Genomic DNA, 14200 nt, shown 5'->3' with positions numbered 1-14200 from the left:
CTGCCGCCAGCTTTCTTGTGTCCGGGGGTGGGGCCCCGCACAGGCTGGTTTGCCCTGGGCCCTGCACCCTGCTCGGATCGTCTGTGTGTGTGTGTGTGTGTGTGTGTGTGTGTGTGTGTGTATATATATATATATGTATATATATGTATAAAATCATGACTTAGTTTTAAAAAACTTGGGTTTTTTTAAAAGAAGAATTTCATGATTTTTTTATTTCCATGTCACTAGTTCTGTCTTCCCATTCCATAGTCATAAACTGCTGAAGTGGATGTTTTGTCCTTGTTTCTTTAGTTAGCTTCCTTATTGTTTAGTAGAATTCCAGGTTTACTTAGGGATTTTTTTTCCACTCAGTGCTGAAAAAGGCAAACATAAGGGCCTCGGTCACATCTTTACTGCAAGAACGCTGCAAGCTCAAAACATGAAGGGGCATGTCTACACTGCAGTGGCGATGCGATCACGCCATGGGTAGGCTTTGCCCACTAGCTTAACTCTAGATAGTGTTGCTAAAAACAGCAGTGAAGACAGCAGAGTGAGCTGTGCAGACCTGCCAGGGACCTTGGGAATGCACCTGTGTTGCTCGCCAGTGCTGAAGTCTGGCTTTCCACATCTTTGCTGATATTTTTAGCTAACAAGAGTGCTGCTAGCCTGGGTATGCCTACATCTTCTGCTATCATACTTTGATTGCAGTGTGGACATACCTCAAATTGCTGATCAAGTGCACGTAACAGTATATTAAACCTTCCTAAGAGCACTCTCAGGTTTTACAATATATATGTAGGTCATATATATATATATGATCTACATACATATGGCTAGTATGTGTGTATACACACACACACGTACTAGCCAATATTTTCAAAGGAGAAGTAGGCTCCTAAACCCATATTTAGGCAGTCAATGGCAAGATTTTTCTGAAGTGCCTAAAAGGGAGGTGTCCTTCTGAGTCAGATATCTGTATCTAGATATGTGTCTATATATCTAGATATAGGTATATACATATGACTTAGAAGTACACTTCCAATTTAAGCACTTTTAGCAAAATCTTGCCAGTGACTCCCTAAATACAGGTTTAGGAGCCTACTTCTAATCTGAAAATGTTGGCTAGTGTGTGCAGAAAGAAGAGGTTTTGCTAATGCATTGAGCCTGAAGAAGTGTTTGTTCTGCACACTAAAACAGCTTTGTTTTGATGCGACAAAGCCCCAGATTTCCTAGGGCACTTACATGTCTTACTCCCATTGAAATGAGTATATGTGATGATCTGAACCAAAGATATTGTGGCTTGTATTTTTAATAAATATACAATTTGAATCTCTGATGCCGCAAGCACCTATGTGCATGCTTATCTTGAAGAGCACAAGGAATCCCACTGAAGTCAGTGTGAGGTGAAGTAAAACCATGATTCTAATACTTAACGTTTTATTTCTCACGCTTATATGTTAATGATTTGAAAACCTGGTATGGCTTTCTAAACCAATAGCACCCCCACCCCACCCCATTTAAATTTTTGCAGGAGTGGGCCTTTATTGTCCATTATTTTGGCGTTTTCCCTGTATTGTTGCAGATAGTTCAAATAAGTTATCCTAGCAGAGTGACTGTTTAGGGGGAAAAGGCAATTCAGCCGAAAGCTGCAGAAGTGTATGTTTTCAAATAAGTTCTGTAAGCCCTCGACTTCATACTTTAAAAATTAATCAATTGTTTTAAATCAGTGATGCAAATGAAGCTGCTTTACATTTATTTTTCTGGCTCTCTAGTTAACATGATTTGTGAAGAGATCCTCAAGGAGCGGTTCTTTGCGTGTGTGTGCGCGCATGTGTGTACACTCTGTGTAAGTGTGTGTTTTGACAGTTACTTGAGTTTTCCCTTGGCTACAGGACCCACCCTATTTCACGGTGCTACCAGGCTGGGAGTACAGACAGGAGGCAGGGAGGGAGCTGTTGATCCCTTGTGCTGCTGCAGGAGACCCCTTTCCTGTCATCGCCTGGAGAAAGGTACCCGGCCTGCCAGACAAATCTGCAGTGCCTTTGGCTTTTGATGAATATTGCAGACAGAGAAGCCACACTCTGTCCCGGTAAGAACAAACTGCAGGTACAGCTGCTTCGCTTTGGGCTGTACCACTGCCGTCCTGTCCCGCAGGTGGGTGGGGGAAACCCAGCTCCTGGCAACAAAGCGTTTAATACCATGAAACCGTCACAGCAGCATCTGCAAAGCTGAGCACTGCCTCCACCCCTCTTCCTCTGGCTGCTCCACACTGGTATCAACTGCAGGGACACCCACATGAGCTTCCCGTCCCTTCTGCCATAGTTGCCAGAATATCCCCCTCAAACTACAGTGTTGCAGCCGTGCAGCACTTGAGCGTGTTCATGTCGCAGCTGCGGATGCTGCGTTGTCAGGGCTCAGCAGCACTTTTGGAAGTGTCCCTCGCTGCTCAGTCCCAGCTTCTTCAATGAACTCCTGCTGCTGCTTTCACATGCTGTACCGAAATGTATCGTGCAGACTGGGCATCCACCCAGCGTGGATTGTACGCTGGGGAGAACCAGTCTGTTACTTTACTTCCACATGCAATTCACAGGCGCTAGGTATTTTACTGTGTCTCGGTTTTATTGGGGCAGGTGCCCCTGATGTGCAACCCTGCCTTGGCAGGATGGGAACACGTCTCCACATCTCATTACAACACTTGAGGACATTTTCAATTGATAAGACACGTCTGGGACTATGGCTGCCATAGTCCTGCGGAGCTTGACATGAACGGTACCGGTGTTCTCCCAACTACACAGTCCTGCAGCACGAGCTGAGGTGTGAAGTCTCATTTCTGCCCACGTTCAGAAGTGTCCTGTTTGCCAGCGGTACCAGGGCAGCCATTCTTCATCAGCTAGTCCTCATCAGTTTTTCATTCTGGGCTGTCCCCCCACCGGCCAGTGTGCTCCTTCCTCCATTCCTTTGAGAGGCAAACAAAGAAGTTTACGGGGCACGCTGAGCCCTATCCCTGCTGCAGGGCTCTCTCCCTTACCCTAGACTTCTCATAGACTAACTCCTCACTGACCCTATTTTATTTTGGCTGTGGAACTGGCCAGCACTTTATATTTGACCTGTAGGGGTGGGATTTTCCATACGCTGTGCTACATCTAACCTCGGAAAAATGGAGCTGGAGATGAAAGGTCTCCAACCAGGACAAGCAGCTAATCACATTTGGGGCAGTCAGTGCAGGGGTGCCCACTTCCTTGGAGGACCATGCACAGCTGGCATTGCCCTTAATCTTTCTGGGGTCAAAGTGGACGATGGTAAAATGGCCCAAGTGCAAACTGCGTTGGATGCTGGTAAGAAATTAGCACAAATTCAAGGCGAGTAGTTCATCGGTCTCTAGAGCACTTGTATCTTCCTTCCATACGACTTCCTCTCTTCATTCTTTTTTTCGTGTTTCTCTCTATTTTTGTTCTCAGTCTTCCTTGTGTCTCCCCTCTTCACTCCCCCTTCCCTCCCCCCATCTTCTGCCCTGATTATGTCTGGTCATGTCATCCTGCAGCGATATCAGTCAGGACTTGAATGGGCTCCCCCGATGAGCATTAGGACAAAGGATTCATGCTCCCTACAAGCTCATGGAAGCTACTGCCACTTCAAGCCTGTCTTTCACTGAGAGGCCACTGAGGACTTTGGCTTTGCTGTTGCTAGCTGAAGCTTTTATTCCACTGCTGCCTTACAAAAAGGCAATCCAGCCATGTAGAGCCACTCTACCGTGGTTCACTGATACCATTGCAAAGGCGGCCAATAAATCACACCCCAGCTATGTGTAATAAACCCATGAAAAGCTATGCACGTGCCATTGACACACGTGCTGGTGATGTCTTCAGAGCAGCTTTGGGTTCATACAACTCCAATTTAGGGCCATAACTGCCAGGTGTGAAATCCATCGTTTCAGTTATCACAAGAGAGTCCACACTTTTTCAGTTGAATTAAAATGAAGCACCTAGACTATTCTATACAAACGATTCCAAAACTTAGGAGCCCAGTTGCAGAATTAATCTTTATGGACCTGGACTGCCCAAATGCTGTGATGTGGATGCAGCTACCCTTGATTTTACTCCTAAAGAGAGCGTCCTGAAAGCAACTGTACCCAACCCTATTCTCTTCTCAGTTGCCACACTAACTGAGAAGAGTTTGACCCTTAGTCTGGGAACTTGGGACTTGTCTACACGACAGAGCCTCTGCTGCTGTAGCTGTGCTGGTAGAGCCCTCTAGTGGAGTTTGTTGCTGGTATATTTAAATGGTCTCCCCCAGTGACATTAACTAAGCTTCCGGAAGTCCATTTTTGTTGGCATAGCTGTGTCCACTCTAGGCATTTTCCTAGCATGGCTGCTTTGACCATAGGGTATGATTCTTTTCTCTCCTCTCCCTCCTTCCCCTGCCTCTGATCCTAGCTGATACAGCTATGTGGACAAAATTTAAGCAAACAGACACACAATTCTTTTTAAAATAAGGCAGATTTGTGCCCAGCACTGTGTTTAAAAACTGCAGTGGGTCCTTAGAAGCTTCTTATTTTGAATGTCTAAGTGGTGTCAGAAGCAATCAGATACTCAAACCAAGCACCCTGTCTTATTTTAATCCCTGGCTTAGTGCAGTCATGTTTCCCTTTTGTGGTTGACACCAGAGGCTACCATAGCCTGGCAATAGGAGCTCAAGGAGTTCCTTTATCTGGAGACCTAGAGAAATTTGTGCTTTGGATGCTGACGGTCCTAGATTGAATCTCCTCTGAAGTCTGTGGTGTCTGTATGCGTGTGCGTTTATGCTTATGTATCCAAGTTGTAAAACCGGGCTCTGTTCTGCATGTGTATGTTGAGTCATCTTGCCATTTTTTACTGGCTTGTTTAAATGAGAACTCAGTAAACTTGCTGCCATGTGATGATTCTCCTAGCCAGCCACACATGTTGAAGAGTCTGGAGTCATTGCTAGCCCCGGTAGTATTTGCTGTGACTTGCAAGTAGAACTTGGCTAACATAGTGCTGCCTCCTGTCCCTGCCTTGCAATGTGCTTCTCAGTTGTGTTTTTTTTTCTTTCCCTCTGCTCTCTCTGTTGTTTGCCCAAGGTAGGGAAGCCCAGTAGAAGCAAGCACAACACTCTTCCAAGTGGCAGCCTACAGTTCCGATCCCTCAGTAAGGACGACCATGGGGAGTGGGAGTGTGTCGCTACCAACATAGTCACAAGCATTACTGCCAGCACTCATCTTACAGTCGTAGGTATGGGAAGGCTTGCTCTAGTGGGCCAGAGGGAGGGGGCTTGACCATGTGGAGAGGGACCTTCAAGGGAATTGTGAAGGGTGGATATTGGGGGCATATAAGGGAAGGGCTTGCATGGTCTGGAAGGTGGGAGAATGGAGTCCATTCTGGAGGACTGGAATGGAGACAAAACAACTGGGGGAAGGGGGAAGACCTGGCATGGCTTGAAGGGAATTGTGGATGGGGAGGAAGCGGGGAGAGATACAGGAGAAGTAAGGGGTTGATGAGTGAATGAAGGAGAGTGCCCTTACTTGCCTTCTGCAAAGTATGTTGGCCCATGCCTCTGTGGCTGTGGTAGGGTGGATCCCTTTAGATTTCTTTCCCAACCGTTCCTCACCCTGCTTCTGGGTTCTGATTTGATCCGGGACCTGGCATCTCCGGAGTCTCCCTAGATTTCCAAGCCTGGTTCCCTGACGGCATTGTTTGCTGCAGGGGTGACTTACCTAGATTTTCAGTTTGCAGATAGATTAACTGCTGGATAATTTGAAGACAAGTATGTGCTTCCTTGTGAGGAGAGGCTCATATTTTCTGTACAGTGCTGCACCAAACTGCATGTCTGAACGGCACAAGTCAGAAAGGCTCGCCGTGAAAAGAAGAGCAATGTTTTCCTTTAATTTCACACTCCAGTGGTGCTGTCTTTAAATCTCTGTCCTTTTATTTAGGCCATGTCCCCAGGCAGATTGAAAAGCTCCTCTCCTCTTTGGCCAAGTGCATCTCCCCCTGCCAGTGCACAGCCAAGGGACAGTTTATTTTAAATCTTGTTTTTTTTTTTCCCCCCCTTTAATCCTACAAACTCACTGATCTTTTAAAATCTGTACCGCTGGGCTCCTAAGGTCTGGCCTGGTGGGGGAGGCAAGTGTGCCCTGCGCGTTTCCTAGAAGCAGATCACTAGCCCAGGCAAGCGGAGGTGGTCAGCGCTACTGCCCTGTCTCGATGAGTTATGGGATGTGATAGTTTTTATCTGTTCGAGTCCTTGGCGAGCAGAGGGAGTCTGGGGAAGGTCCCCTTCCACTCCAAGCACCGAATTGTGTTCAGGCTCTTAGCAGCCATATGTTCCCCAGTCCAAGAACTGCCTCTTCTCTGGGTGATCTGGTGACTGGGTCCTTTTATGTTTCTCTCTGCTACCTTCATACATGGAGCTTTCTCTCTGTTTTCAGGCACAAGCCCTCATGCCCCAAGCAACGTGCGCGTTGTGGTTTCCATGACCTCTGCCAATGTCTCCTGGGAGCCCGGCTACGATGGCGGATATGAGCAGACATTCTCAGTTTGGTACGGCCCTCTGTGAGTCACCCCAGCATGCTTTGCTCTCTGCTTCTTTTCCTTCCTTCTCAGCCAGAGCTGGGAGCAGGCGCACACACTGCCATTTCTCAGTCGGGGTGGGCAAAAGGTGAGGGCAGGACAGCTGGTAGGAGGCTGCGGGCAGGTGCTGACCCTATGTAAATCGCCTTAGCTCCATTGACTTTAATGGGCTTTCACTGCAAATCCGGTGTCCCAAAGCACTGGAGAAAGGTGTGAACGCAAGGCTGCCACGTATCCTGGTAGAGCATCTTCTTCCTTCTTCCCTTTCCACAGCTGTCAGTTGATCTGGGAGACAGACCTACAAGTATAGTTGGCAACCTCCTTGTCCTTGCCTGTGTTTCTGTTGCAGAGGTCTGCAGGTTTGCCATGTGTCCCCTTTCCTTATCTGCTAGGTCAATCCATCTGTCAGCCCCTGGTTACAATACATGGAATATGCTTTTGTTTTTTGGTTTTTTACACCAATCTAACTTGCTGGAACCTGCACCTAGACAGAGGTCAGCTGAAACGTGTGGTGTTAACAGTTAGCAGCCACACGATTGACAGAAAACACAGGCTTTAAAATAAACGCTGAAAAAAACCAACCCTGTCAAAGTGGCCCTCTCTTACTCCACAGCTCCTTGCGGGGGCTCGAAGTCCTCAGAACATGATATAGGACTTGTTTTATGTAGATCTTGTATCTGCTCACGTTGGTGACGCAGATGGGAGTTGCATTTAATAATCGCGCAGAGGCAGCACAGTTGAGACAATACATTGGTTTGTTCTCTCTGGCATGTTAACCGTGCGTGATCCAGCTCTCCTTGAAGTCTCAGGTAGATTCCATCTGTCCTTGGCCGTGCGGCGAGGATGAGGCCCTACGTCTGGCTCACAATGCCCTAATTTTCCAATTGAGATGGACAATTAATAAAGCCTGTATCCTGCTACCCTTGGCTCCGAAGACAATGAAAGCCCCAGCCTGAAAGAACTCTTGAGAGAAGATAGATGATTAGTAGAAACAAATGATGCAGTGATGGAGACTTCTTGTTTTTCATCTGGAGTGTTCTTTGGTTTAAATTAATGACCGGGCAAAGCAGCAGAAGGCTGATAACCTTAAAAAGCCTCTTAATACCTGCTCAGAGTGAACCTCACATTCTGGCATCTTTGAATCCATGCACACCAGCAGCGATGCCAAGGTTTGCACATCCACCATTTTAACACAGTGGGATTCGCACATGCAGGATTAGTGTCAGTATTCAGGCCTGAGTTTTCCAGGGTGCCAGGATTCACGTTCCACATAGCATTGCCCAGGATTCACGCTACTAATTTCTGCCTGCGGCAGGACCCCTGCATTGTAGCTGCTCCCTAAGCCAGCTGGCTGGCTTTCTCCCCCACACCCCTGTAAAGAAGTGGAGTGATGCAGTGCTCTCGCAGCAGACCCTTGCCTTCTCAATTGCGACAGGCTGCAGAACTGGGCAGCCTCTCGCTCGGCCGCTGAGCTTTTTCTCGTTCTGTTTCTTGTCAGAGAATCCATCAACTGAAATGTAAAGGTGAAAACGACCTTCCCGTTCTGAGCCACGTCTTCTCCCCCACCCCTGGTTTGCTGGGGGTTTTTTTCTTTTTCTTTTTTTTTCTGTTACTCTTTTTTTGCTCACTTTCCTTCCCTTAATTTGGCCAGATGGAGTCTGCTGATAGAGTGGAGATTGGATACATGCCTTCCATAATAAATTCTACTCAGCTTTAGATCGTGGACAGTATCAGTGTTCAGAAAGTCGGGGGCTGGGTAATTGTGCTGGGAGACAAAGGAAAGGCAATAGAAAGAAGGAGAAATTGAGAGGAAAGAGAGAAAAATGAAGGTGAAAAAAGAGCCCTGAGCAAGGCAATGGGCTTCGAGCAAAGAATTCACCTGGCTGCATCTCTGATTAAACTGTCCTTGAAAAGGACTGATTAAGCCTTCCTTGGGAGATGTGCCTTGGTGGAGGATGCCAGCTGCTGCTGTGTGCTGCCAACTTCTTGTGCTGGTTTTCATTGCATTCCTGAAAATCCTGGACTCCCCGACTCTCCCCGTGGCTTTCAGATCCCAAGTGAAACATGATGGAAGGGAAAGACTGGACAGGGAGAGGTGTGAACGTTGGCTCAGGTCTGGCGCAAGATCACTGCAGTGGTGTTGGGTCCTAGGCGGCACGCTGGGGAGAAAGGAAGGGACCCTTTGCTTGAGGCCAGTTAGTCCTCCAAGTTTTAGTTGGTCGCAGAAAGAGCCAGCAAGGAGAATCTAGTGGTATAAGGCACTAGATGGATTGGGGAGCTAAGGTGAAAAAGGGCTATGCGCTGCCGAGCAGCTCTTTCTTATTGGCGTTCACTTATCAACGTCAGCCCCTGCGCCCTCTTCTCTTCTCCTCTTTGCAGTCTGGAAATCTGTACCCAGCCAAAGGTGATGTATTTTGTTCCCTGCTGTGTTTATATTGTCCTCTTCAAGCAGCACATTCTTCAGGCTGAGCCCTTTGCGGTCTGCCCTTTCTCCTCTTGGCCCTCCGCACAGCTACTGCCATCCTTCCGATGTTTCCTTCTGTTTGGACTGAGCTCCCGGTATTAATGCTGGCAACGTTGCACCTGGGGAGGTAGACTATAGAGCATCGAGAGGCTTTGAGCTTGAGCTTTGTCACCGCTGTCTACAATGGCAACTTCTTCTTCAACCAGCCGGAATAAAGATTCGGAGAGCTGCAGAGTTTATCCCATTCTGCCAAGTTTAGCTCGCAAACCAATTTAGCTTAACTCAGGTTTGCTATGGTGCTTTAGGCTAGAAATGAATGGGGTTTAAGCAGCCACTCCCATACCTGAGGCCCTTGAAGTGAGATCGTGCCTGGAATATGGATGTAGTAGATGAGGTAGCTGCCAACAGCTCTCACTTATGGCCTTATATGTTATAATTTGTTGGAGTGAGAGGAGCACTGGCCAGCACCTTGAGGCTGCAGTTCTGCCTGAGTAATTCTCTCGCTTCTGCTGCCTTTTGCTGCTTGGAAGAGGAGGAGTGGCATCTCTGATGCCAGGTCACTATTGATGTGAATATTTTTTTGTTCCTTTATATTGTGCCTTCCACCTAAGGCTGTCAAAGTTCCTGCAAGTTTATTGGCTCCCTTAGAAGGCACTTGCGGTCGTAGGACCATGCTTAACGGGACTGTTGGGACCCATATGTAGCTGAAACTCGGTCTGAGTTCTTTCCTTTTGTAATTACGAGCAGAGACTGAATTCAAGTCCAGTTTCACGGAGATATTCGGAGGCAGAGTCCTTGGGAAGACAGCTGTGTAACTGGAACATCCTGGTTTGGTACATGCAGTCTTGTCAGGGAAGAGCTTTTCTCATGCTTGATGGTGATAAGTGTTGGATATATTTCCCACCCTCCCCCAGTGTCAGGCGGTTCCAGTTACTTAGCTGCCTTACTGAGATTGACAGCCTCGAGGCCTGGGCCAGGCATCCATAGCGAGCCAGTAGAAGGGACTGTGAAGGCAGCATGGTTCAGCGCTTATGGGAAACCTGAATCGGACAAATCTCCTTTCACAGCAGCTCCTCCCCTGACTCCAGACACCAGCTTTTGGGACAGAGGATTCTGGGGACTGTAGGTTTTAGGTCAGGGTGTTGGCTAAGAAGGGAAGCCTATCTGCAGTCGTGTCTCTGCAGCTCATTCTGGTCTGGTTTATGCTGCATTGCTCTGTGCACATGCACTGCTGCCTTCCACACTTGCATTTCAACCGCTTGATGCTTCCTTTCCCACCTCTTTTTCTCCCTCCAATTTTGTCTGTCCCATCCTTTACCTCCTGCCTCATGGAGTTGCCTAAAAGCAAAGCTTATGGCTTTTCCATTTGGCCTCTACACTGTAATGTGTCTCTCTCAAATACATACACACACCCACTTCATCTCACAACCTACGGTAACCCCTCCTAAATACTCTGCTGACATTATGGTGAACTGCAGCCTATGGGAGTGGTCACTAGAATATGTCTTCCAAATAGAGGTGTGGAGGTTATACCTATTGATATTTGCAATGCTGGTGCATTGCAGCGATGCTTCTTTGAGGCATTGGAGTCTTCGCATCATGATATTTCTCATGGTTTTGTGTCGCTCTGGCTTGGCAGGAAGTCTCGCAAATCAGGAGTCTAGAGATTGCATTTGGGAATGGTTGCTCACCTTGTTTAGTGTGTGTGTATGAGAGAGAGAGACCGAGACTAACAAAAAAAGGCCTTGAGGCTTTCCTGTCCCAAAGGCTCACTTCTTTCCCTCTCCTCCTCATGCTGAGGTCTCTGCAGGTGCTCCTGGACAGTGCTATTCTGGATACCATCGTGATCTACTGCAGGCCTTCCTTTGTGGATCCCTCTTAGTATGTTGGCCACCCATTAGCTATGGGAATGGAAGAAATGAATTGGTGGTAGTTAGAAGAAGCAAAAATGGTCATTGAGAAATAAGAGCATCCCATCATCTTCCCAGATACTGATTGAGCTTTGTCATCTTCTCAGTCTCTAAATTCTCTAGGATCACCCAGTTTCATTGCTCTTTTGGTGGGATTCTCAGGTCTCACGTTTCTTGGATGTCACATGTAGCTCCTCACTGTTTGGAAACCCATGTCCGAGTCAGAGGGGCTAGATAGAAGTGTGTATATTTTGCAGCCGCAGGCTTTCAGTTTGCAGGGAGTGGCAGGAAACCACTGAAGGATAAAAGCACGAAAAGGGAGAGACCTATTCAAAGCATTGTTGGTGCTGCTCCATTTTTTTAAAGCAATTTGCTTGCCTATGTTCTTAAAGTGCAGCTATAATTAGTGGGGAGAGCACCAGAAACGTGAAGCTTTGCTATTGTCTCAAACACTTCTACTTCGTTTCCAAATAAATATATACATTTGGGGTGGAGGGATTGTTTTTCCCCTAAGCTGCCAGCCTGGCATCCCTTGGATCACATTTCTTCTTGATTTTTCAATCTGGCCTATTTTTCATTAGCGGTAATGAGGATTATCAGCAGCAGTTTCTGTAATGGGTGTGCAAACCCGTTGGGTTTGGTTCTCATTTACACTGAGGCTCCTTTCTGCTGCTCTGCAGTGTAAATAAATTGATTCCATTCTCAGAGCCTCTCTCACTATTCTGGCAGCGTAAAAGGGTCTTCGTACGTGAGAATCCAGCCTGGGGTCTTACGTTCAAGCCTCCTCTCCGCCAGCACAAGTCCAGAGTTGCAGAGTGCTCCAGACTTCTCGCTGAGAGTCCTTACTGTGTAGCTGCAACTCCGGTCCTACTCTGGTTCGCTGTCTCCAGTGGGATCGCAGGTGTTGGAAGGGCTGAGAGCAAAATTCAATCTTGTTTTGGGAACAGTGCATTGGTGACACGACGCCAGAATAGACTCCCCCTTCCTCTTCCATAGCTCTGCAATTTTAACAGGCAATAAAAAGTATGGTACATTTGCTTTTGTCATTGCTGGAAGTAAGGATCTGGCTCTGAATACTCTGAGGCAGGTCCTTTGAGTTAGAAGGCTCTATATTGGCCAAAACTGGCCGCGTCTACTTGAGACATTTACTGTGCAGCTGCCTAATTAGCTCCACGGTAAAATCTTTGTGCCTACACGTGTGGCCCTGTTAAGTCACAGTAAACTAATAAGCACTGCCATAGGTCAGTATTTGTAAATACAAGTACTACCCTGTGGTGGCATTATTTACTGCGCAGCAACGTGCGTGTAGATGCTCACGGGGCTGGCTGGGGCACCAGGGTGCTTCAGTGCGGGGGCTGCCTGCCAGCTAACCCCACACTGTAGCGCTCTCATGCCCCATCCAGCCCCTCCTCAGCACATTGAGCTGGGTCAGAGCAGCCCGGGGCTGGCAGACTGACCCCTTTGGCCCCCTGCCAGCTGGGGCTGATCCGACCCACCTCAACGTGCTGTGGTCCTGGATGCACGTGTAAACGTGGCACCCAGGGGCAATAAACTCCAGTGTGTTACGCACCGGAGTTTATTGCTCCATGCTAATAGCGTGTGTAGATACACCCACTGCAGTATAAGAGCTGCTTGTGTAGAGTATGGTGTAAGGTAGGAGGGAGGGTTGGGAGTGCTGTTAGTGTACCCTCTGCGTGGGTGTAGGGTGGAGCCAAGGGAAGAGCTCCAGGCACCCAGCGAACAGCATGTGTCCTGGTTTCTGGCTTTTCCCTAGCCCAGTTTCAGTGCATGCTCTATGGTGGCAGAATCTCAGCTCCATGTCCATACATATTCTGGTGTGAAGCCTAATCCATCTTTTGGACTCTTCCATGATTGCTTAAGAGACTGACTCGCACTGTCTATTTTCTCTTTCTCAAAAGCACGTCCACTTGAGTTGCCTGTTTTCTCTCTTGGCAGGATGAAGAGAGCACAGTTTGGACCCCATGACTGGCTGTCTCTTCCAGTGCCATCAGGTTCTAGTTGGCTGCTGGTGGATACCTTAGAACCAGAGACAGCATACCAGTTCAGTGTCTTGGCTCAGAACAAACTGGGCACGAGCTCCTTCAGTGAGGTGGTCACTGTGAACACTCTAGGTGCGTTGGTGCAGCGTGGGGATGGGGCGAGATTGAGAGTCCCCAGAGCAGGGAGGCAGAGCTGTTTGGGTTGGGGTGGCAAGAGGAGGAAGTGCCTTGTGGTGATGTGCGGGACGTCTTAATTGATGGCCATGCTGGCCGTGATATTGCTCAAGCAAGTACCAGTACTTGCCCATGTGGGGGGCATTTTGTGGCTTTATCAGGTACCGCAGATTTTGCCAGATTGCAGAGAGAAATAATTATGGCAGTATTGTCTTAGCTCTGGAGTTTCTTACTCTGGTACCATTCAGTGGCCAGAGCTCCAGTGCAAATGCAGTTCAAGTTGCTAGTAATTAGAAATCATTACCACTTGCTAGTCGCAGTGTGCACCATATCTCGCTTCAGGTGACACCGCAGAATGACTAGCACCGCTAGCTCCCATGGGGGCAGCTTGAGCAGCAAGACCAGGGAACTGGTTGGCATTTTTAATATTGTGTGCCTTGTTCCTCCTAGCCTCATGGCATCTTCAGTTGCTCCCCGTCCCTTAGATCCCTTCTGTCTTCTAGACGTTAGACCTTGCTGGTGGCACGCGCATGGATGCATGTCTTAAACCTGCAGCTGAAGAATAGTAACGAGTGCCTTAATGAAGCAAACTAACAATCTCTTTAGTTCACATCCTTGTCTCAGCCTGCAGTCAGTGCCTAGTGCTTCTGAGAGACTGTGCTTGGATGAACCAATTATACTGACAGAAATAGGGGAGGGGAGAATTACTGCTCATGAGCATGCGTCTGCTGATCTGTTGTAACTGTTTTGTGCGTCTGTGCCTGTCCTGCAGTAACTGGAAGCTATGCTGGGACAGCTCACCCCGGAATGAAATGGCTGCTAACTTATTGCAGTTGAGTTTCCATTTACTATAGGGTTAATGGCATATGAAACAGTTGCACCAGATCAGCTTGAATAGTGAAAAGTATCCTCTCCTGCTAAACTGGTATTGTTTTATCTGTCCATACCCAGAGTCATAATGCACATCCATGGTGCGGTCCTCTCCAGTGCAGGTAGATGATGTGTGTCTAGAAGCGCGAGAGGGTCGCAGACTCTCACGGCTTAGATATTTCCTGGCACAAGTCCACATTTAATAGATTTCATAGA

The 14200-nt window shown here is 47.8% G+C and overlaps 1 protein-coding gene across 8 annotated transcripts in view; it reads left to right on the top strand.

Annotated features, from left to right (window-relative positions):
• The window catches only part of IGSF9B (immunoglobulin superfamily member 9B), a 98066-nt gene that overhangs the window by 55465 nt on the left and 28401 nt on the right, over positions 1–14200 (top strand). For 7 of the 8 annotated variants that reach the window (XR_009457941.1, XM_019487285.2, XM_059719802.1 and 4 more), the window contains 4 exons: positions 1872–1988; positions 5078–5228; positions 6425–6548; positions 12897–13072. Coding sequence is in view for 7 of the 8 variants with exons in the window: in XM_019487285.2 (XP_019342830.1) it covers positions 1872–1988; positions 5078–5228; positions 6425–6548; positions 12897–13072 (568 nt within the window). In the remaining variant the exon portion in view is untranslated. The remainder of the gene's footprint in view (positions 1–1871; positions 1989–5077; positions 5229–6424; positions 6549–12896; positions 13073–14200) is intronic. The other variant, XM_059719797.1, reaches the window with a different exon arrangement.

Source organism: Alligator mississippiensis, chromosome 16 (genome assembly GCF_030867095.1).
Source record: "Alligator mississippiensis isolate rAllMis1 chromosome 16, rAllMis1, whole genome shotgun sequence".
In the NCBI taxonomy this organism is placed as follows: domain Eukaryota; kingdom Metazoa; phylum Chordata; order Crocodylia; family Alligatoridae; genus Alligator; species Alligator mississippiensis.
This window is presented reverse-complemented; position numbering and strand designations above follow the sequence as displayed.